This window comes from Anopheles coluzzii, chromosome 2, assembly GCF_943734685.1.
Source record: "Anopheles coluzzii chromosome 2, AcolN3, whole genome shotgun sequence".
In the NCBI taxonomy this organism is placed as follows: domain Eukaryota; kingdom Metazoa; phylum Arthropoda; class Insecta; order Diptera; family Culicidae; genus Anopheles; species Anopheles coluzzii.
Genome location: NC_064670.1, coordinates 94,899,666 through 94,923,816, shown reverse-complemented (window position 1 = coordinate 94,923,816; position 24,151 = coordinate 94,899,666). Strand labels below are relative to the sequence as shown.

At 48.2% G+C, this 24,151-nt stretch overlaps 2 protein-coding genes across 5 annotated transcripts; both read left to right on the top strand.

The window, feature by feature from the left end:
- Nucleotides 1-980: 980 nt before the first annotated feature.
- Nucleotides 981-9,917, top strand: LOC120948735 (uncharacterized). Of its 4 annotated transcripts, XR_007451792.1 has the most exons (6): nt 981-1,517; nt 1,968-2,202; nt 5,091-6,828; nt 6,904-7,016; nt 7,259-7,723; nt 8,221-8,333. XR_007451792.1 is itself a non-coding variant. In XM_049605068.1 (5 exons), exons 2-5 carry the CDS (start codon nt 1,974-1,976, stop codon nt 8,418-8,420), a joined length of 2,280 nt encoding a protein of 759 aa, XP_049461025.1. In that variant the 5' UTR covers nt 982-1,517; nt 1,968-1,973; the 3' UTR covers nt 8,421-9,917. The 4 variants fall into 4 exon arrangements, 3 of the variants coding, with proteins under 3 accessions (XP_049461025.1, XP_040221348.2, XP_040221347.2); XM_049605068.1 differs by lacking the exon at nt 7,259-7,723 and having other exon boundaries at nt 982-1,517; nt 8,221-9,917; XM_040365414.2 differs by lacking the exons at nt 1,968-2,202; nt 7,259-7,723 and having other exon boundaries at nt 982-1,517; nt 8,221-9,917.
- A 591-nt stretch (nt 9,918-10,508) lies between these two features.
- On the top strand, nt 10,509-15,373 carry LOC120948736 (probable chitinase 2). Its single transcript, XM_040365415.2, has 4 exons — nt 10,509-11,263; nt 13,782-13,946; nt 14,028-14,223; nt 14,293-15,373. The coding sequence occupies exons 1-4, from the start codon at nt 11,158-11,160 to the stop codon at nt 15,281-15,283; spliced, it is 1,458 nt and encodes a 485-aa protein (XP_040221349.2). The 5' UTR covers nt 10,509-11,157; the 3' UTR covers nt 15,284-15,373.
- The last annotated feature ends 8,778 nt before the right edge of the window (nt 15,374-24,151 follow it).

The following is a 24,151-nucleotide window of genomic DNA, read 5'->3' as shown; positions in this document are numbered from 1 at the left end:
ACGACTATTGAAATGGTCCTCAACCTATGCCGGTCCTGGAACAGTGCTGGAGATCCTGAACCGATATTTGACCCAAAACTTGTAGTGTAATTGGAACTAAACTTAAAGTCATACGAGTACCTACAATTGATCTCGAACCCATGTCAATCCGGGAACTGATTCTGTTCATGCCGGAACATACTGGAACTGATCGTGAACCCAGTTAGTTCCTAGAAGCGATCCTAGACTCATATCGGTATTGTAATTGATCATGAATCCACACCGATTCTAGTGCTGATCCTGAACTAAGATGAGTCTAGGAATTGTTCTGGAAGCCAGTTCAGTATAAGTTCTGACGTTTATGGGTCCAGCAATAGATCTCGATTTCATATCAGCTCCAGAACTGATTTAAGCAAATACTGGTCCTAAAACCTGAACCCAGCGGACCATGATACTGATATGATATCCGATGGGTTCGATATGAATACCGACCCTGAAACTGAAGCAATACTGGATGCAATCAGGTCGCAACACTACAATCGATAATAATCATGCAACTGATACCGTACCAAAACAATCTAGAAACTGATCCCGAATCATTAACTGTCCTAGAACTGATCCTGAATTTATACAAGTTCTGGAATTCATCCTAACGCCACATCGCTCCTGTAATTGAAGCCACATCCCAAACCCTTATCGATAAAAAAAATGGTTCTGTTTAATATTCCATTCTAAAAACTGAACCTGGAACTGTCTTAAAAGCACGAATTGCTAACCTGTTCCAGTTCCGGAACCGGTACAGTAAAAAGTATTCTCGGCAACAGCTGTTTAAAAAATATAGCTGAGAAATGTTCCCATCTAAGTGCTCAAAAAGAGGCAAAATTAATGCACTCTCCAGAATTGAATTTATAAAACGAATAATAATTTAAAAAAAAACATCTTTACGATTTCATCGGCGGCATCCCACTGTGCCGCAGCAACAACACAAATCAGCTGCCAAGCGAACTGTCAAACGGCGAACGTCATGCCAGGCAGTGCGAGTACGGAACGGTGCTGTTGTTTGGCTACACTTTATGGGTTTCGTAGGTGTTAATTTTCGTTTCTTGTTGTTTTTTCGGTTTAATTTGTTCGCGTGTTTTGCCGAACGCGAAGGTGTAAATTTTATTGCAGCCCGTCGTGAGCCGTGAGTTATATTGAGGTGGAAAAGTTTCGTGCCTATTGGAGGACGCTTTTGCGGGCCCAAACCATCGAAAAGCTGTTCCGTGGTGTCAACGCACACCTACACGGGGAGGGGGGCCTAGGGAGCGTTCCAAGGCAATGGGAGCAGCATCATTTGCGGAAGTAATCTAGCAAACAGCAAACAGTGTGGTTTTGTTCTTTTTGCGGGATCATCAACTCCTCGATCATCCAGCAGCTGGAGCCTGTGCGTTCATCACAACCAATCGTGATCGACACCATTTGTTGGGGCTAGTGTTCCAAATCCGTCCCACGCACCAGTGCGTACATGAAGCAGAGGCAACCCGTCAAACCGTAAAGAGGTAAGATATTTATCTCCACTTTTCCCCTTCACCCACGCAACGCAACAAGAAACTGCTGACTCATCGCGGAACCTCGCGCAAGAGAAGGATACGGTCGGTGTACCTGGGGCCCAAGGATATCTTTGGCCGTGACGAATCTGGTGCCATCTCCTACCTGTATACGGTGTCCGGTACAGCTGCATATCGATTGAGATTTATGGAATATCAGTGCGATGCTAACACGTATGATGTCTCACCCTTTCGGAAGGTCACACATCACGTACAACACATGCCCTTACTAATGTTGTGTCCCGCTGCGATGGGCTCGAGGTGTTTCTATCGTGTTTTTCCCCCCCGTAGCTGATCTGAGTGTTTGTGTGTGTGTACTTAGAGGGGGAACCAACTCGGTCCACTATTCATTGTGTGAACTTTTCTCCACACCCGTTTCTCGTAACCTTGGCAACCGCGCAGTTAGCGATGGACCGTCATAACGAACAGCAACAACAACACCGGCAGCATCTCCGTTCGGAGCAGCAGCAGCAACAACAATGCGATCTGGCGGAACAGCAGCTGCTGGTGGAAGAAGAGGGCGTATTTGCAGCAGAAACAGAACACCAAGCACCGTTCGTTCAGTGCGGGGCAGCGGAAGGCAGCGTGGAACTGGCCGGTGCAGAATGTTCCGGCTCGGCTCGCGGACCCGCTAACGGTTTGTCCTTGCCTAGAAGCACCTGAATGTATTAGCTGTATACACTTGTGCCAAAGGAAACAACATTACATACGGCTGACTCGAGTGTAATGTTGCTATTCCTTCTACTCCTCTCTATCGCGATCTCTTTTTCCTTCTCTGATTTGTTGTTTTTATTTGTTATCTTCAAACGTTTCGTTTAAATTATAATTTTCCATTTTCTTCTCTTCTCTTCCAACGCTTCCAAAATGTAGTAAATATTTACCATCGCACTCAACACACCCACACACACACACGCTGCATGTGAAACGAGTTGAGCAAACGCGCTACCCCGTCCGGCACGTTGCCTTTTCTGGTTTGCGGCTGCTTGAAATGAAAATCCACCCAATATTGTTGTCGTTCCACACTGGCGCCCCTCGCCAAAACTACGCACCCCGCACATGGCGTGCGGCATGAGAAAAAGCACATGCAAGTGCGATTCCACAACATCACCTTCCCAACCGGTGTAGAATAGGATGAACAATATTTTTCCTTTACCCCATACCTCTGAAACCTTTCCCTGCGCTTGACCGTGTACGAATTGGTCCCGGGTGGCCCGCAGCCGTTCAGCGCAGAAATGTGTTGACAATGAGTCAAACAAACTCAGTACATATGAGCAAAACAGCTCATCAACAACAACTCTGCCCGGCATTGACACGGCTCTGCAACCTGAGATGGGCAGCGTACGGCCTGCTGACCGCATGTGAAGCGATGGAAGCGATAGAGAGGAAGCTTCGGACAGGAACACAGCAGTCCTCCGAGCACATTGTGCAGGCTCGTGTTTCTGTGCACTTTTACTATTATCAGTTACGGCAGGTCTGGCTTCCCGTCTCCTCTCCCGCCGGTACGAATGATCTATAAAGTAGCAAATCGCGAATCGCGACCGACACAAACTCACACACCCACAAAAGACTGTTTAAGTTGCGATGTAATCTTTTAGAAATATTTGTACACATTCCTGTACGATTAATTTGTCGTATGCCCTCTGTATGGTCCAGTCTCCTCCAGTGACACGCTGTCTGATCGTGCTTAGTATTCGTTCTTTCTTTGCTATAATCCGCCGGGTATAATTTACACGATTCATTGAACTTTTAAGTTTCCAAATATGCATGCGTCTTCACTTCGGTTAATTACACCCAAAACTGTGCTAAAACAAACCGATGACTCAAAGCACGTGTTGTTTAATTATTCCGGTTATTCACGGTTTTAAAGCAAACACGTCCGATACGGGAGAATTTTTATTGCCTTTCTCTTCCTCCCCCACGTTCCTCCGCTTTAGGATGCAATTTACAAAATTTCCTCTATCATATTTGTTCGCCCTTCCGCGCAAACACACCCTGCCAGATAAATACGATTGCACCTTTCCGTATCACTGATCGCGACCGGCGCGACATTTCTTGACAGAACTGCCCGAACTGAAACAGTGCCCTCGACTACCTTGTTACACATACCCACCACCCCCTTTTAACTTTTACCCTCCGTTGGGCTTCCGTGTGCAGTGTACGTACGCATGAACTGGCTCTATAAATGGTCCTGATAAGCTAGAAAAGGCAGGGGGTGGTGGATCTCGGACCGGTGGAGGCATATCCCCCTGCCTCTCTCTCTCTCTCTCTTTCCCTTCAAATGCCATACAAACCCACTAACCCGCGACACGGACGGAGGATGCGGTCCGAATACGTTGATCCATGCGCAAACATGTTGTTTGCCTCCTTTGCTCAAGGCGCCTAACACACCAACACACAGCAGCAGCAGCAGCCGTGTGGTGCGTGATCACGGCCAACCCCAACACGGCGCGATCGGATTGTCCGGTGGCAGTACGTGTTTGGCACCGTTTGCGAGCAGATCGTTGCGCTGCATTTGCGCGAAACGTTCCTTGCGTGTGAATTTCGTAGCGTGGAAGGCGAAGTGTGTTTGTGTGTGACACCACCATGTTTGAAGTGATATTTTTGGAAAGAATGGAAATTGAGCATCTGTTGCGATACCTGGACACGGACAGGGAAGGCAAAAATGGGGAGGAACGAACGTCACAGTTGCATCGAATCCGATCCCGCCACATAAGTGAGTTGGAGCTAAAAGGGGGTTTAACAAATCGTTACGAAAATGTGTTTCAGATTGCGTTTATGCGTTAAGAGACTTGTTGAAATCCATCGAACTATGGATATGTGTATGTATATTATGGACATTTATTCCAAGTGGGCTGGAGTGGTATAATATTGACATTTAGGCAGTGGAAACTTATCAAAAATTCAGTTATAATATACAGTTTTGTCTAAAAGCCACGTTTAACAGTCGTCATGAAACGTCGCACGTTGGTAGCTGTTTTGATAAAACGATGAGTTGTGTTGATTGTTTTTAGTTCTTTAATTTATTACTAAAGATGTTGAACCTATTCCATTGCTTAAAAATGAAAAGAACAACTTCACTTTTCACATCCTTTCTTAGCAAGAAACAGAACCTCTTTGTGTGTTCCATTTGTAGCCTTCAACTCCTCGATCTCTGTCACGCAGCATGAAGAGAACACTCCTACTGTTTCCGTACCTATATTTGTTCTTATTTAATTTATCCTTTTTTAACTATGTTTGAGTACAAAATGTAGAGAAAAAAAGTTACCCTATAATGGCACTAATTGTTTTCACTCTTTAGCTCATCATTACGATCGGTTTCACCCTTCTTCGCACCTGTATGCCCTCCTCCTCTTTTAGCTTCTCTGTACACTCCGTTTTTGTGCGTGTGTTTGTCGATGTTTCAGCCTCACTTTTTCCACCGGTTGCACGGTTAATTTTCTTCTGTACAACTCAATATGAAATGTGTCAAACGGCACTGTTCAAAACACCCTTACTAATCGTTACTTTCTTCCCGCTTGTTTCCAGTTCGATCCCGGGTACGCTACTGGCTGAACGATATCGTCGATGAAATGCGAAAGAAAAGCCCGGCCTCGGTACAGAAATGGGTCGATTCGATACAGATACCGTCCGGTGCCGGTGCGGGAGAGCAATCGACCGGTTCCGATGCACAGATCGCCACAGGACAGGACAATGATCCGTCGGCGTACGTGTCCAACTACACCCGGTCCGATCAGCTAGCGGCGGGAACGGTGCCACAAACAGAAGGACACGATCGGCCTGACCGCGGCTGGACGGGTGCCACCGAAACCGGTGAACCGCTCGAAACGGACAGCGAAGAGGAGCGGCAAGCATTCGCATACGAGCATCAGCAGCAGCAAAGCGACCAACCGGACCGCGTACTTATCGATAGCGACCAGAACAAGCACAGCAGTACAAGCAGCACCACTAACCATGGCCTTCCTTCGGAGCCACCAATCAGTTCTCTTGCCACCAGCACACCGAAAGCGATCAAGCCGGACGAGGGTGCGAAACAGATGCCAGTAAGCGAAGGAGCAGCACCGTCCGGGCTGTCGATTCGGAACTTTTTGTCGAAAAAATCGCTGCTCGGAAAGTTCAATCGATCCGGATCGAATCTCGAGCAGAGTCCGCCGACGACGACGACGACGACAGCAGGAGAAGGTGTGGCTGAGATGGGAAATCCGGAACATGTCGAGCATGGCCGGCACAGTACGGAGAAGGGAGAAGTCACAGCCGCGCCTTCACCCTTCGTGGTGGGAAAGAGCAAAATAAACGAGTTCTATGACAAGCTGAACATGAACAAAGCCAAGTACGGTTTGATGAAGGCGAAAAATCTGGACATTCGCAACATGCTGAGCGGCGGTAGTCGGGAAAGCGCCGACGCTCGAAAGGCCCACGAAGCACAGCCCGTCCAGTCGGGTGCGGATGAGCCAAACCCCGTTGAGAGTGGCTTCGAGGGTGAGCTGGAACCGCCGGCGAGTGAATCGGAGCACGAGCGATCCGTATCGCCGCAGCATCACGAACCGCTGGAGGTCAGCGTCGTCGATGTGGATCCGACCGATCCGTACGAGTTTTCCTTCGACGAATCGTTCCCCAAGTCGGACGAGCTCATCCCGGGCATGATCAGCGAGGAGGACGAGGAGGAGAAGGAAAACATACTCGACGGTGCGTCCGTCCTGCCGGGCTACGGGTACGATGCGTACCTGAACCCGCCGAAGCCGAAGACGCACCGCATGGGCATTGGGCGGATCGGGCGCAGCTCGAGTGAGAATCCGCGCGCCACTGCCCGGCGCTACAATCTGATGGAGATTGGGCGCAGCTTCAGCGAAATGAACGACGACGACGATTCGTTCGCGATCAGCGAGTGCAACAACAGCTGCCCGAATCCGTCATCGCTCAACACGAGCTCGAGCATTAACGAGCATGGAAGCGTCAGCAATCTCACCCGCTCCGTGCCGGTCAGTCCGATACCGCGCACGTCGAGCAAGCTCAGCATTCAGCAGGACCACCCGTCGCAACACCAGCTCCACCAGCAGCAGCAACCGCTGCACCAGCAGCAATCGTCCCCGAGGCGGCGCAGCACGATGCTGGTGAAGGACAGCTCGCTGCAATCCGACTCGAGCCGATGCTCCAGCGTGGAGAGTTTGCTGAACGCGCGCAAACCGGACCCGGAGAAGATACTGCTCAATCTGGGCTTTGGGCCCGCCCCGCACAGTACGGACGTGTTGGCGAAAATACCCAAACGGTACGGGTTGCCTTTTTGCGTGGCAGCTGTTTTATCCCTCGGAACGCTAACGGGTTTCACCTTTTTTGTTTGCAGGTTTTTAAAACCCTCCCAAGTGCGTGGCGTCGATACGGAAGCGTTCCTGCGCCAGCAGCAGCTGTCGATGCACATCCACGAGAACAGCGTGCTAGGCTATCGGGGGCTTGTAGGTAAGTTTGCCGGTCCACCGGGACACAACATCAAACGATTCATAACTGCGCGCCCACAACAAGCGCCGGTGCATGGTGACAGGGTGGTGTAGGGGTACAGTCAATGCTTTTTCACCCACCGTTACCGGTCATAGACAACAGGCAAAGGTGACTCACATGTGTAAAACTACATCGTTTCCTTCGATTTCGATTCTTTCTTCCATCCCCGTGCCGTGGTGTTGGTGTCGCGTTCGTCTATTTAGCCGATTACGAAAAGCTGCACATTCTGCAGCGCTTTCAGTCGCGACCCATGTAAAAAAACCGACCCATGCTCACAAAGTTCACTCCATGGTGGTGGTGGTAATGGTGGAGGGATATGCCACCCGTAAGCATACGCATTCATCCTCATCATATAGCCAAGGGATCGTTGCTGCGGTGTCCATCATCCATCCAGGCGGGTTGTTACAATCGTACTTTCGTGTGTCCATCTCGTCGTCTCGCTCACTGCACAACTGTGCGCACAATCATCAAACAGACACGCACACACTTACCTGTCCCGTCCTGTCTCTCTAACGCTAGTCTAGTCTATTAGCACCTACTTAATGTACACTACACGACATGTTGTGCATACGATTAACAACGGACGAAAAGGGGGCGCAGTAGTTCATTGCGTGGAGGATACGAAAATAAGGTGGCTAGCAACAAGGAGTTACAGTGTCAAACTTGTGGTAAACAACCATTTCCACTATAGTGTGTGTTTATTATGTCTGCTTGTTTTCGAATGTTCTTTGTGCTGCTGTTCGTGTTGTTCATTTCGGGTGCATTTGTTTTTATTTGTTCTTAGTTTATTAACTGCATGATTGACACTTTTTCAATTTAATAAACATTTCACATTTATAGTACAATAGCTAACATGTAACATACATTAAGCTTTGTCGTTTTTTGTTCTTTATTAGATTTTAATGTAGAAACGATACGTTCATAATGTAGTAAGGTTTGCCTGTTAATAATGTTTGATGTTTATAATATTTATAATACACTCTTTCGAATATCTATACATACTTACCATTATTTTTGTGTACTTCGTTTCGCCTGAGTTTCGTGTTTCGCAACATTATGATTTTTAAATATTGCATTTGTGTGTTGATTGATTTGATTGGTAAACACACCAAAAGCAAACTTGAACATTTCTTTAACCGATCACGCCCTTTCCCGCCCCCGACAGGTAATCCACACATTCCACCGTCGATGATAGTGGCCAAAATTATGGAACGGTTTCAGGAGAATGACTCAAAGACTCGTCTGACGGCGGCGGGCGTGCCGCTCCTGCAGCCCGACAGCCGCAACTCGTCCGGCCCACCGTCACCGGTACCGATGTCACGGCATGCCTCTCTAGCGACGGCCGATGGTCGTTTGAAGTACTAACTCTAACCACTACTCACCCCTCCAATGGGAGGCGCCAACGCCGCCGCCGCCGCCGCCGTACACGCCGAACAGCGAGACACAGCGGACGACGTCCTCCTCAAAGTGATACTTTTTTATCGTACTACCGGGTACCGCTCAGCATATCGCTGCTCATACAATCAAAACACAACACCGTTTAGGAGAATTACCATTTTTACCAACCTTTCGAGAAAACCTCCACAAATTACGTGCGATGCAGATGAGATTTTAAACAGTTAGCGTTAGACAGCGAACCCCGACAGATAGGGGCAGGGCGACCTTTTACCACTCCTTACTCTGAGCATCTATTTTAACAAACGCATCGACCATGTTTGTGAACCTTTTGTGCACTGCTTTGTGGAACTGCTATACTTAGTCAAAGTGGAATGCGTACTATTGTACCGTTTTAAACAAAAAATCGACTTTCTCCAAACGAGCTTTTATGAGATTGTAGACTTTGTATATCTTCGATATTCCCTGTTTCTCTATATTTGTTTCTATCGATCAGCATTATTTATATCAAACTCAAACTGCACACACACAGCAAAGGTTGAGTTGGGGGAGTTTTAGCTACAAGCGAAGAGTTTTTAAAAAGTCTGTGAAAAGAGACATTTAAACTAATTGACAAGCGAACTGTAGAGAGAGACTGTAAAACAGACGAGAAAACCGATACGGCGTCGCACGCATTCCTTTTCGTGGAAAAGTTTGTTTTCTTTCGTACCCTGCAGCCCTAGGCGCACACTCACAGCTTTAGAGACTCCTTTATATAGGCCTTGTTGTGAAGCGGAATCAGTGTTGTGTAGCATTATTTACCCCCCGTAGGATGTAAAATAGGTTCGGTGTAAGATGAAATGGTGTAAGATATTAGTAGAAATCCACTGATTTGTTAGCAAATGCGAGAGAGAGAAAAAAATGTAAAAGGCACAAGCTGTCGGTGGCTAAAATAAGAACAGTTTCGTAAGTGATTGCACCAAGGCGAGACGAAATGAATAGCAGGGAAAAAAGGAGATGAAATTAATAGATAAAAAGCAGGAATCTTGCGGGATAAGATAGCACCTCAGTCTAGAAGTAGTATCTTTTATCTAAATTAAAGAAAACAAATCATTAAAAAAATCTCTCTCACTCTCTCTTTATAAATGCATATCTATCATATCAGTGATGCGTGCTCTCCCGTGTTGTTGCACAAGTGTCGGAAGCATGTAGTGAGATCGTTCCAGATTGAAACTTAATAGCAATAGTTTTATTGTACTTCGTTTCACATACAACCGTTTCGAAGCTGATGAGCAAAAGTTATAGTATTTCTTCATAAACTACTACTTTTATAAAGTTACACATTTTACGGCTAGGAAGGGGATCTATTTCGCGCAAGGGCTCTATTGCGGTCATTTATCTAGCGTTAGAATCTCCTATCACGCGACACTGGGAAACTAAAAGCACTTGTTAGAAATGAATAAACGTTGTAACGTAAAAGCTCTTGAACGGTATTGTAATGTAAAGATATTAATTTTTACCACAAATCAATGGATTTGTAGCCAAATATGCGAAAGAAATGATCATGTACTCTTCGATCTTCGATCTTCCACAGAAGACAAGACAATAGTTTCTCCATTATTCTTCTTGACTGACGTTCCTCGTTCAGAAACATGAATGTACAAACTACAAACTACAACAACATTTAATGAACATACAAACATGATTTTTACCTTAATTTATTCAGTCCATCTGATACAGTCATAAACTTAAGAGAACTTCTAACCTCTTCTAATCGTCAGCAAAATAGTATAGAAGCCCGATACGAACTGGGTCACGGAACATAATGTAAGCCTCGTGCGTACGATATTTCCCTCAAAAATGAGCACCAAAAAGCACACTCCATTGAAAGAGAGCATTACCACAGCAACATGCCCCGAACAAGACAGGCTCTCTCAGACCCGTACACGCAGCGCACAAGACAGAGAGCCACAAATCGACCACCAATCGACATTGCTAGTGGTGATGGTGGTAGTGTTGCATCGGTGCACTGGTATTGGTGGCCGCAGCAACCGCACGCAAGAAGTGGCCCACACAAGCGGGGAAAAGGTTAGCTTCACTTCTGTCCGCACCGTGGAAGCCAACGGTTCTCGCGCAACTGCCGTGACGGTCGGTCCGCTCTACACATTCGCGTCCATCACAAAGCGATCACCTTCCATCCCCTTCCCTTTGCCAACATTCGACCAACATTCGAAAGCGCGTTCGTTGCTTGGTGCGCGTTGATGTCGTGGCGACTTCTTTGCGCGAACGCTCCCTCGTATATTCCCTTCACTTGAGCGCGTGAGGGAAGTGTGTGACATTTAAGAGAAGGTTTTTTTTTCCTTCTTTCACAAAACGATCGGTGCACACAAAGCGCTCAGATACGCATCGGCGGCCCCGTAGACGGTGTTGAAAAAAAATCGTTTAAAATTGTGCATTTTGTGTTGTTTACGCTTATCTTTACGCTGGAGCGCCGCGCACACGCCAAAGGAAGTGAGTGATAGTGATCTATTTAGGGAGGGGTAGGGAGAGCAGAAAGACGAAAAAAAAATCATCGAAAACAAGAAACAAACCCCGTCGAACAAGTGTTGCGCGATATAATACCGCCAAAGTGCGAGAAGCAAGAACTGATAAGGAAACAAGGGGAAGAGCAAGATCGCTTCCCAGAGACTTGGTGTGCTCGAGACAGAAGCCAGCAGACAACATAATTATGCTGCTGCCGACGGTGAATCGATTGCCGAGGATTGGCTGTTGCCTAACGCTGGTCGCTCTGTTGGTGCTGCTGCTACACGCCCGTTCTGGGAGCGGTGCCGTCGGTATGTATATCTCTCCATTTGGGCCTAGCCCAACCGAGCAAAGTTGCTCGCGATCATAGAAAGTAAGAGCTTGAAAGGCCACATGTCAGCAGCAGCTAGACACTGGTGGCCCCTCAGATGGTTCATCTTCCTCCCTTCCCGTGGGATGTGACCAGTATGCTTGCCCCATAGGACGTAGAACGAGTTCCACAGCTCGTTCTACCATTAGCGTCTCATTTCTCCAGCGCGTTGATGGGATGGATTGCCATCTCGCATGCGCGCATACACCTCAGATTGCACCTAAGGTGGTTTGGCCTTGGAGCAGTTCGTTGAAACGATCGCTAAGCCCCGGAGTCCATTCCACGCTCGACTTCCTGATCGCGTCCAATTACGCGTGCAGGATCTAGAATGCTCGCTCTGTAGGAAAGTAGCAATCAAACTCAAGCAAAGCGCGTAAAAGCATAAAAGATTGCGAATAAATGTATGATTTACATGCGGGTGCATGGGATCAGGATGGGACGGAATATTAATCGTCATTAGCATCTGCTTAAGCCTTCTTCGGATCCATTCTTACAGAAGAAGAACCAGCCCAAGAACCTGTTTGTTTCACGTTAGACAAATTCCGAACGCTATTACTAATCGTTCGCTTCTAGGTATTGGCCTCTCATACTTCCTCATTGCTGGTTTCCTCAAACGCAACCGCAATTCTTAACCCATTCTTGGGTAGTTGTTGGTGGTTTGGATTAGTTTTTGTCTTCGTTTTGTTGCTCCCGTAAAAGGGGCACACCGCCAATAGCATGACTCATGCAGCCGCGATCGTGGGTCGCTCTGCATTCACTAGCTGTGTAAAGTGCCCCAATTAATCCTCACACATATCCAATTAATCCCCCCCTCGTCTTACCACCATTTTTACGGTGTGAAAGTTTCCCCGCTTCTTTCCAAAAAGACGGAAGAACGTATCATGTGCAATTTCCGACACCGCACACCTAGCGTCGTTGTTGTAGGTCACCGATCATCCAATAAACGTTAAGACTCTTAGGTTTCGTAGCGGAGTGGAATATTTGGATGTTTTTCGGCTGTCGGACGGTTCCTATCTGCGATCTTGTAAGGTGTTAATTTAAATGCTGATCGCAGCCGATCGTAGAATTCGAAACTGCTTAACTCACCCATTAACACTTGCTCAAACATTTGAAACATTCAGTTTTATTGTATGAACTGGAAAGTAGTCAACAATTCTCAAGAAATTTAGCTTTTCCATCGAATTTTGTGGATGCAAGCACAGGGGCCCAGCATTTGGGGACCGGAAGATGAACCACGCGTATTGTCAAACGCCCAAAGTGCGTCTAAACACGAACACGATAATGAACGGTGTGGTATTTGTTTTTTTCTTTCCTCATCTGCCGTTTTGTAAACAAACATTACACTCCCGCGCCCCAATTTAAGGGGGTGCGGGTCTCCTTTTGACTGGCCTGGTGTTTGAGGAAGACCCCCCCCCCCCAACCGTGTGATGAATGTACCGACTCAATGTACGCGAACCGGTAGGGCGTTTCTGTATCAGGTTTCCCGGAAGAGCAAGCCGAACAAGCGAACGCATTATTCAATTCCCTCCTCAGCAGTTTGGTACCATTATGGAAGATATGAGTTACTTCTTGAAGTTACTATTACGAGGTAGGACCCAGTGGCCTATTCCATAGACGTACCTACTCCAACAAGACTGGACGTTGTTCAAGGAAGAGTCGAGGAAGCCTATTTTTCTGGACAGTATTATCGCGCCTAGATCATTATGTCAAATCAGGAAAAACATCGAAGTAGAAGTACCTATTCCTAGAAACATGATATCAAAAGGTTCTTCTAGGATCTTTAGTATAAATAATAAAAAGAAGAACAATCACATATTCCTAGCAACAGATTAACAACAAGTTCCTCAAGGATCTGTAGTTTAAGTCTTCCCCTAACGACATTAGCCAACACAGACTTCGAGGATCGAAACTGGAATTTGGAATGATTGAATTCGGTAGCCATTTTAATCACTATCACGAGTATCTTCACATAAACCCCTCTCTAGATATGCCACTTTCACCTTCGGCAGACCCAATAGTGTGCCATTTCTTTGCCGAATAGCTTCCAAATGAATTCCTTCCTTTAGTTCATTTGCCCTGTAGCTCAAGATTCCTCGTAGCATTAATGCGCCACAAAGAAAAACCATCAAATGGATGGCCCTACCGAAGGGCGCTATCAAGGATTGAGTCGAGTCATGTAATGCTATGCCGGTAATGAACACAAACACACACACACAGCACCATACATATCCGATACAAGCCACCAAGCTAGACGGTCCGATGCCTCTTGGTTGCCGCGCAAACCAGTTATCCAACCATGACGCCATGGCCGTGGGGGTTTTCAGTGGCCGCATGCTTGCTTGCAAATACTGCGCACAAACTACACCTTCTTGCCCACTTCCCGGTTTTGAGGCGTGACAATTTCCTGGCCCTTGTTGCGGCGGTACCACTTATCCAACCTCTCGCTATGCTTTTCACAGTGACGGACCACGATCGGGTGGTGACGTGCTACATCTCCACCTGGGCCGTTTACCGTACCGGTAGCGCGTCCTACCCGCTCGACGCCTTCGATCCCACCCTCTGTACGCATGCCATCTACGCGTTTGCCGGGCTGGATGAGGAGAAGAATGCCATCAAATCGCTGGGTAAGTTTGCAAAAGGCTTCTAGTGTTCCCTAATCTAACTAATGCTTCTTACGTATTGCTTACGTTGCTTCGTCCCAACAGATGCCTGGCAGGACCTGAAAGACAACTACGGCAAGGGTGGGTACGAAAAGCTGACCGGCATGAGGGCCGCACATCCCCATCTGAAGGTGCTGCTCGCCATCGGTGGCTGGAACGAGGGCTCGGAGAAGTACTCCAACCTGGCGGCGAACCCGGAACGGCGCCAAGCATTCGTGAAGAATGCACTCGACTTTGTCAAGTAAGAGCCAGTAGCCAACGGCCAACCTTTCGCAAACTCACTCACCTTCTTCCTTGGCTCCCTTTGCAGACAGTACGGGTTCGATGGGCTTGACCTGGACTGGGAGTATCCGACGCAGCGCGGCGGCAAACCGGCCGATCGGGAAAACTTTGTCGCGCTCGTGCGCGAACTGAGCCAGCTGTTCCGCAAGCACAACCTGCTGCTAACGTCCGCGTTCGGTGCGGGCAAGGACACGATCGATTCGGCGTACGACGTGAAGGCGCTCTCGAAGTACCTGGACTTTCTGCACATCATGTGCTACGACTACAAGGGCAGCTGGGACGGACGGATCGGGCCGAACGCACCACTAACCAGCCGCGACTACCTGAACGTGGAGTACTCGATCGAGCATCTGCTCGAGCTGGGCGCACCGGCCAGCAAGCTCGTGCTGGGGCTCCCGTTCTACGGCCGCACCTTCGTCAGCCCGATGGCGAAGGCCCGGTTGGGCGACACGTCCGACAAGGTCGGGTTTGCCGGGCCCTCCACCAAAGAGAACGGGTTCATGGGCTACAACGAGGTGTGCGAGGAGCTGAAGCGCAACCCGGACGACTGGACGCTCGAGTGGGACGCGGCCGCCTCCGAGATGGTGGCGATCAAGTCGAACGGCACTGCCTCGCAGGTGGTCGTGTACGATAGTACACGCTCGATCGCAAACAAGGTACGATTTGCTGTGCGGCAAAAGCTCGCCGGCCTGATGGTGTGGTCGGTCGATACGGACGACTTCAATGGGCTGTGCGCACCGGAAGCGGACACGTACAAAGACTTTGGCGGAGCGGGGCTGACGATACCGCCGCCTGTTAGTGGCAAGTACCCGCTGCTGAAGACGATCAGCAACGCCGTGCTGGTGGCGACCGACGAGCAGACGCAGGAGAACGTCATCCCGAACGGGCCGGAGGAGGTGCCGTCGGCCGGCGGTACGTCGACTGGACCGTCTGGGGCCGCATCGGTTGCCGGGGCTAGTTGGCTGCTGTCGGTGGTGCTCCTCGTTGCCACCGTGACCGTCACTGTGCGAACGCTGTAAAGTAGTGCGTAATCAAAATTCTGTAAGTTTACCTGTGTTAATGAAACTCCCAATCGAAATGTTGCCAAAACATTATTTCGCCTTACCAAACTCGGCTCCTGTTCGGCCTGTTCTTTCATAGATGACAATTTTCAACAGGAATATTAAACACGTGTTGCGGTGTTGTGTTGAGTATTTAATTTAATACTAAGCTGAGGAACAATAGGCATACACACTAGTGATGGGCGGGTCGATCCGAACCTACCGGGTCGGAGCCATCCGTAAGCGATCCGGAGTCGTTCGGGTCGACCTTAAAAGTAAAAGTAGGTTCAGTAGGTGCAAGAAAGCATAAGCGACTCTGACCCGTTGGTGCAGCAAGTTCGAATCGAGTCGGTCCAAGGTGTGTTCATTGCTCGACCCGAACTCGCGGCCCCAACGGGTCGGAGTCGCTTATGCTTTCTTGCACCTACTCATCATTCGGGTCGACCCGAACTCGTTGCACCCGCGGGCCGGATTTGATTCCGACTCCGACTTAGCGCACCCGCTGCACTCACGTGTCAGAATCGATTCCGATTGGCTCGCACCGGACGGGTCGGGTCGTGAAATGGATCGTATGACCCACCGCTAATAAACACTAGTTACTGTTCTGATCATCGATCGTTGACGTGCGATCGATCGTGGTGTTGCAAAATGATTCATCGATATGTTTGCTGATTTTTAATTTTTAATCATTTTTAAGTCGTTTAATTTCATTTTAGTTCATCTCAATGTTATGCCTTGAGCAAAGTTTTTTTTACACTGTTAATTGTTTATGAGCCTTATATCCATTTTTACAAAATGTTTAGTCCACTTGATGGTTTACTACGTACATATGAAATTTCCACCCGTCCGGGATCTATTTGCTGTACCCTTATTAATAGCTGCGTTCCCTTATATTGGATTACGAAAATTGTGTACAAACTGGATATCATGGATTCGAACAAATTGCTTCAAATTACGGACACTTAAAGACATTTTTGACATATAATATTTTCCAACTGATTAATATTAAATTGGCTATACCTCTGTTTTAGTCACTTTACTGAAGCAAGCCTTCTTAATTTGAGAAAAAAATCTAATAGTTTAATTCGAAACATTGTAAAAACTCATTAAACTGCAACAATATTTTGATTCATATTCCGGTCAGTTTTGAGATCATATTTCAATTTACGGACGTTTTGATTCATGAACTGTCCTCCTAAAACGACAGTATGAGGGGCTAATCATTTAGGCGAGGTTTGGATGCTGTTTCTCCAGCACTTTTAGATGCATTGAACCAAAATACTGTTGTGCAAATCGACGATCTTCCCAGTACGGCCATCTTAGTGATGTTTAGTGAAGGGTTAGGAGTGGACAAAAATCCGTAGTCGACTCCGATCGGCCTGCGACAATTTCGGAACCGATTCGGAAAGGTAGATCCGCCCAGCATTATTCGGAGTCGTTCAGAATCGTTTGGAATCGCCAGGGGTCATCCGGATTCGGAGTCATCTGAAGTCGGCCTGAATCGGCAGGAGTCGCCCTTCGAAACAAAGGCCTGTATACAAAGTGCACGAGCAAAGTAAAAGACAAAAAAACACAACGTAATGTAATGCCTGCTTACAAGCACATTGCACCTGTTTACTCCAATGGCTCCTGTTGACTCCAATCGACACCGATTCCAGTCAACTCTGATCGATTCTGAAGGACTCCAAAAGACTTTGATTCTGATCGACTCCGGCCGACTCCGGGCGAATCCAAACGACTCCGGATGACTCCATACGACTACGGACGACCCCGGACGACACCGAACGACACCCGACGACTCCAACTCCAAACGACTCCGGCCGAGTCCAGACGACACCGAACGACTCCAGCTGACTCCGAACAACTCCAAATTCGGGCGGAACTTACTTACTTACTTACTTATCCGGCACTACAACCGCTTTGCGGTCTTGGCCTGCCTCAGGAGTGTCCGAAACCGCTCACGGTCTCGCGCCTTCGTCTGCCAGTCCGTTATCCCGGCCTTAATGGCGGACGCCTCCACGCCATCTTGCCACCTCAATTTGGGCCTACCACGCCTCCTCTGTCCTTGTGGACGGCCTAAAAAGACTTTACGGGCTGGGTCGTCCGTTTCCATGCGTACAACATGGCCAGCCCACCGGAGTCTGGCGAGCTTGATACGCTGTACGACAGTGAGGTCGCCGTACATCTCGTATAGCTCGTCATTATAGCGGCTCCTCCATTGTCCTTCCACACATACGGGTCCAAGTATCCTTCTGAGTATCTTCCTCTCGATCGCGGCTAAGAGGGTTTCGTCAGATTTGGACAGTGTCCATGTCTCAGAGGCGTATGTGAGTACTGGTACTATATAGGTACTATATAGTCCCAGCTTCGTCCGTCGCGACAGGTTCTTTGAGGTGAACTGCTTTTTCAGGCTGTAGAATGACCGGTTGGCAGCCAGCATCCTTGCGCACAACTCAGCTTCCATACTGTTGTCGTTGCTGACCTTTGACCCAAGATAGGTGAATTATGAAACGACTTCAAAAGTGCGTTCACCTATCTGTACATCACGCCTACGTAGATTCGGATTATTTATTGGTAGGCTCGCTGATGTTGCCACCATCAGTTTGGTCTTTGCCTCGTTTATCTGGGTTGACTTATAGAAGATGGTTCCCGTAGTCTCCACCCTCGAGTCGCGGATGGCCCTCTCTAGCGCCAGGTTGAATAGGAGACAAGCAAGCCCGTCCCCCTGGCGCAGACTTTTGGTGGTAGCAAAAGGTCCTGAGAGTTTTCCATCTACCCTCACCTGGCATGTGACGTTGGTCATAGTCATTCTAACTAGCCTTATCAGAATGGCCGGGATTCCAAAAGAGCTTATAGCGTCGTACAGTTTTACCCTGGTTATGCTATCATATGCGGCTTTGAAGTCTATGAAGAGATGGAATGTGTCGTTTCTGTATTCAGCCATCTTCTCCAATATCTGCCGCATGGTGAAGATCTGATCAGTGGTTGATTTTCCGTTTCGGAATCCTCTTTGATAGTTTCCTACTATCTCTTCGACGTGCGGGACAAGGCGATCCTGAAGGATCAGGGAGAATATTTCATAGGCGGTATTCAATACCGTAATACCCCTGTAGTTGTTGCAGTCCAACCTATCTCCCTTCTTGTATATGGGGTAGATGATGCCGAGATTCCAATCACAAGGCATCGATTCGCTATCCCACACCTCAGTAACAATTTGATGAATCTGGTTTTCTAGTCGTGCACCTCCATTCTTGACCAGTTCGGCTGCAATTCCGTCGGTTCCGGGTGCCTTGTTATTTTTCAGCCGACGGATAGCCTTTCGTGTTTCTTCTATGCTAGGTGGCAGTAGCATGACACTATCTGCTAGTGGCGCTTCCAGCTGTTCGCTAAACTGGTCATTGAGTAATTCATCAAAGTACTGAGCCCACCGCGAGAGGACCTCTGGCTGGTTACTGACCAGATCTCCATCCTTGTTGCGACAGCAGGTTACCTTAGGTACAACGTTGTTTCGGTGACCTGCTATCGCTTGGTAAAACTTTTGTGTCGGTCCGTACACCTCTCTGGTTTGCTCGAGTTCCCGCATGTTTTGCTCTTCCAAAGCATGCTTCTTGGAGCGGTGAACTCTTTTCTCTTCGCGTCTGAGCCGTGAATATTCCTCTGCGCATGCCCGCGTTCTATGCCGTTGCTGCATTGCTCGGTATGCAGTATTCTTACGTTCGGTCACTTGTCTGCATTCATCGTCGAACCAGCCAGATTTGGTGTTGCCACGACGTGGTGGGAGTATATTTCTTGCACAGTTTATTATTTTTGTTTTTAGAGCGTTCCACCTCTCGCTCGTAGTTTCATAACTGTTTTCTGGTAGTAGAGACTCGTCTAAAGCGGATTTGAATTCCTGTTGGACAGTAATGTCCCTTAGAGAGTCCGTGTTGAGCCGAGGCTGCGTGTTTTCTCCGCCCCCATTGTCGCGGGGGCGGGCGATTCTACAACGTATCACTAGGCCAACCAAGTAGTGATCGGAATCGATATTGGCTCCTCGATAGGTTCTGACGTTTAACAGGCTCGACTGTCGTCGGCGGCTTATTAACACGTGGTCGATCTGGTTGAAGGATTCGCCATCCGGGTGCGCCCACGTCATTTTGTGGATGTCCCTCCGCGCAAATTTGGTACTTCCTACAACCAGATTGTTCGCTGCGGCGAACTGGACCAATCTAATACCATTATCGTTACTGTGCTCATGCAGACTGTGACAGCCAGTGTATTGGCGGTACATTGGCTCCCTACCGACTTTTGCGTTGAAGTCCCCCAGGATGATTATGAGGTCATGCCTGGGGCACGCATCTACGATTCTAGCGAGGCGGCCGTAAAAAAGGTCCTTCTCCTCTTCCTTTTTATCTTCGGTAGGGGCGTGGACGTTTATGAGGATTATATTGAAGAATTTGCCTCGCATGCGCAGGGTGCATAGCCTATCGTTTATAACCTTGAAATCCATGATTGCGGGTTTCAGCCGGGGACCTACGACGAAACCCGTTCCGAGCACGCGGTGGCGGTCGTGGCAGCTGTAGTATATGTCGTAGCAATGCTTACCACGCCTGTTCTGCACACCGTTCCCTAGCCACCGAATCTCTTGTAGAGCTACGAGGTCCATGCTCAGTGTGGCTAGGGCATCATCAAGTTTTTTCAAGGCTCCGGATTCGCTTAGAGTGCGTACGTTCCATGAGCCCATTTTTAGAGTAGTCCGGGGGCATTGCGTATGGTCGGTATCGTGAGGTCCGTTTCGAAATCTTCCGTAGCTTTCCGTAGTCGTTGATTTCATGAGACTGGGTGACTGGCCCCGCGCCCACGTGACCGTTTTGTTTAGCGTCAGGTTGCCCCCCGACGTTCAGGCACCCGGTTTCCCGGGATACCCACCCCCCTCCTGGTTCGCCATATGCCACCATCCGCCCAAGGGGTTGGGTCAAGCCCGTGTACCCAAGCTTGGATATGTGGTGACACATGTTACCACTCTGCATGACGAGGACGTGTCGGAATAGGAGTTGGATAGGAGAGCCTGTGTTATCCCTCAATGGGGCTTCGGATTCCATCCCATTACAGAGCGGGCGGAACTAGTGGTTCGAATTTTGCCTTGTTGTATTATGGTAAAATGTCGGTAAATCCTTAGAAATAAAAAAAAGGAAGGCATCTATACAGAAAGCTTTAGTAAGCTTGCGAAAGTGCTAAGATCATTAATTTATTTTATTGTCTCACCTTTGATGTTTAAAATGATATCCGATCAGTTTGTTTCTAGTATAATGTGCGATATTGTTATTTGCTGTGTATCTTTTACAGGGTTTCTCGCTTTATTTTAAGGCTATGGGACACTTTCCTTAATCGTTCGTATGCTGATGTACACACGTACGTATCAACAATTTGTTAAACCGCATGTCTAGTAGGTGTAAATGTGTGTGTTGAGAAAGGTGCCCCAGATTTAGCATAATGTCCTGACGAGTTCAGGCATTATCAACGAAACCCTGTGTTACCAATATCCCTGTGTCGCCCACCTAATTTCAAGAGAGCCCGATCGTGCTTGCCTTATGTGTTTTGTGGGGAATAGAAACAGTTCCTTGTTTAAAAACAACTTGACTTCAACAACAAACTTTAGCCAAACTCAAAGTTACTCTAGCACAAGTTATGCCGCGTCATTACTCAGTATTCGCCGAAAAGGGAAAATAGCGATCAAACAATAGTACAAGGGATGGAGCAAGAGCACAATATGCTTTTATCTTGTGGCCTATGGAATAGTATGCAGCCGAATACTGCGCTAGATCCGGTGTGAAGCAAAAATAACTCTTAATCTCTCCACCGGACCGCATCATCGCATGTGTCTGGTTAAGATCATCAGCAACCACACATGCTAGGAGCTGCTGTTGCTCCTCGACCCATTGATACATATTCTCTAGTGAGGGTAAGTGAAGCTCGATCGATTCGTTTTGCTTGCTTTCAAATAACCGAATCTGCAGCCTGTTAAACACCAAGGCATTGACTGTCTTTTTCACGTCCCCACTGCCGGAGAGCATGTTGTAGGAGAGCGAGTCGTGCGCCAGCAGGTTCCGATAGTTTCTACCCTGTATCAACGGTATGCCCTGTTTGATGCGCTGAAATCTGTCGCCAAAGTATCCAACCGCGGTCAGTATTGCACACAGCTCTAGCTGCAGCTGCTCCAGCGTAGCATTCATGTCTTCCTGTACGAAGATATTCCGTCGCACCGGATCCGCCTGTTGAAAGTCTGGCCGGGCCAGAATCGTTTGCAGTTTGCGGTGGCGCTCGTCGTACAGTGTCTGCAGCTGTTGCTCGTCCCGCTGGCGCAGCTTTTGTGCATCCGTTTCGTTCCATGGTAAGCGTCGCTGTTTGCAGAATGACTTCAGCACGCTCCACTTTTTGTCCAGCAAGAATATGTTCTCGTAGTACGGAGCTAGCAGCTCAGTTAGCTGTTCAACACCCTCGACATCGTCGACTTCTTCACTTATGTTAAGATCTTCGATCAGTTGGCGTGTATGGTTTTTATAAGATGTTTTCGCCTCTCTAGTAGCATTAACAATCCGCGCAAGCTCATTGCACACGAGTTCGGTATCGATACCTGATAGTCGAACAACCATCCCGGGGCTGCGCAATATGCTCGAGCCATTGCCGTTCCATCTGTTGCAAATGCTTTCCAGCACCGCATTCGGCCGGTACGCATTAATCTTCGAGTGCAGCAGCCTCCGTATTGTAGGTAGATCGTTGCACGAAATGCACTTTTGACGCAAGCTCTCGTAATCGAGCTCCTTTTCGGCTGCTAGCATCGCCTTCACCTCATCCACAATGCCACACTGGATCTGGAATTGTTCCTGTATCTTAGTGAACTCAACCGTATTACCAACAGGATATTCACTCAGCTCCTCCAACAGTCGCTTTACGTTGGCAAAATACTGCGTAACCTGCCCGAAAACTGTCTGTATCGGGGTAGAAAACACATCCTGCTTGCTGGTATAGATCAGTAGCGATCGTAGCGCATCTAGCGAACCGCACCGCATCAACATCCCGTAGAAGCTGCGACGCACCTCTGCCATCACTATGACAAAGAGCAGATTCATTACCATCCTTATGACGACTGTCTGTTGGGGAAGAGAGCTATACACTTGCCGTTCCAAATTTGCGTCAATCAGCAATTGTGAGAGGGAGAATGGTCGTGCATAGCTGTTGCACAAAGAAATGACAATGTCTGCGAACCGGCGCGTAATCATGCAGCCCATGGCCTGCTTCAGCCGACCGTTTGGCATGTTCGGGGTACTTTTGGTGTTTTTCAGCATCTCACCCAGCGTCATGACGGTGCGCTTTAAGCAGTCCTGAAACGTTTCCACGTTGGCTGGTTGCACTCTGGACACGTGTGAGAAGACGATGTAGATTTTGTGCAGTGAGTATAGTTGCCTCAACTGGCCGTAACATTTGATCAGCTTGCGCCTGGTGCGTCGATCTTTCCCTCGCATCAAATGCTCCAAATCGAACGATTCGCTTGCTACGATTGTAGCGGCAATTCTGTCCACTGGGTTCCGTTTCAATTCTGCCAATATACGGTCGGCAACGTTTTGCGGCTGCTTGATGCACTTCAACCTGCCCTCAAATTGTTCAATGAGCCATTGTTTCTGCATTTGTTGAAGTGCTTTTAGCTCGTGTGCCTTTGAATTTGCCCATTCGTTATCTTCCTTCCTTATTCTTTTTATCATTTCTATTATGAGCGTGTCAGGATTTTGGTTGCTACTTCCGATTGCGATCCATTTCGCTTCATATTGTTGGCATATGGTCACTTTACACGACATCCTCATTTTCTCCATCAACTCCTCGATCAACGATTCTTTTTTGTAGACTATCGTACTTTCGCATTCGCCAATTATCTCCCTTAACTTCTGCTCCGTCTGCTCGAGAAAGCATTTTACCTTCACCAACTGAAATGCAATCATACGGACAAATTCCATCACGATGCGTTTGTTGAAGCCGAATCGGTAAATGGCAAACTTAGTTGGAACTGTCTGAGTGTTCCAAAACACGGCCAAACAAAATATTGCCTCATGCAGCCTCAGATGTTCGAGGAATTTTCTTTGATGGTTTTGGTTTAGGTAGTGCAGAAAGTACAGGTGGTTATGTATCACCAGCAATCGATGCAGCAACCGGTTATCAATATCGTTACACGACGCATTATCGTACCTCTTCCCAATCACGGACCAGCAGTCGATCACAACCCCAGCTTGAGCCTTCCATTCGTCAACCGTTGTACCGCGATCGCCCGTCCACTTGCCCGACAAATGCCGAAACTCATAGTCAGCCAGTATGCCGAGGACAAACAGTTCCAAATCCACCGCTAAAATGAACAGTTTTACTCTTAGCTTCGTTAGCGCGCAGGTAAGGCATTCGAACAGCCGACCCTCGTCGTACTGCTTGAGCGAAAGAAACGCTTTAAACAGCGGTAAGGAGTTGTGCTTCAGCATCCTATAGCAAGCGGTGGAGTCGTCGGCTCCTTCGATGATGATTTCGATCATCCGCTCGAGAAAGCCGGCAGCAGCAGTGCGTTCGGTTTGCGCATGTGCCCCCACTAAGCCGGCCAGCACTGTACGGCCCTTGCTATCAACCGTCTCACTATCACACAAGCCACTCCTCAGCAGACAGCGCACCAATCCGAGATGACTCATGTCGCCGGTCCGTGCACAGTGCAGCAGCGGGGAAATGCCGTACACAGATTCGAACAGCAGCATGGTTTTGATGGACGATAGTTCCAGGGTACGGGCCAAAGTCTGCTCATCTTTACCGGCGATCGATTCGAAGATTTCGCCAATGCAC

Coding starts and splice junctions, on each gene's coding strand:
- LOC120948735 (XM_049605068.1), top strand. CDS start 1,974: ATGGACCGTCATAACGAACAGCAACAACAACACCGGCAGCATCTCCGT. Junction 2,203..5,090: donor GGCTCGCGGACCCGCTAACG/GTTTGTCCTTGC, acceptor GCTTGTTTCCAG/TTCGATCCCGGGTACGCTAC. Junction 6,829..6,903: donor TTGGCGAAAATACCCAAACG/GTACGGGTTGCC, acceptor TTTTGTTTGCAG/GTTTTTAAAACCCTCCCAAG.
- LOC120948736 (XM_040365415.2), top strand. CDS start 11,158: ATGCTGCTGCCGACGGTGAATCGATTGCCGAGGATTGGCTGTTGCCTA. Junction 13,947..14,027: donor GAATGCCATCAAATCGCTGG/GTAAGTTTGCAA, acceptor TCGTCCCAACAG/ATGCCTGGCAGGACCTGAAA. Junction 14,224..14,292: donor AATGCACTCGACTTTGTCAA/GTAAGAGCCAGT, acceptor CTCCCTTTGCAG/ACAGTACGGGTTCGATGGGC.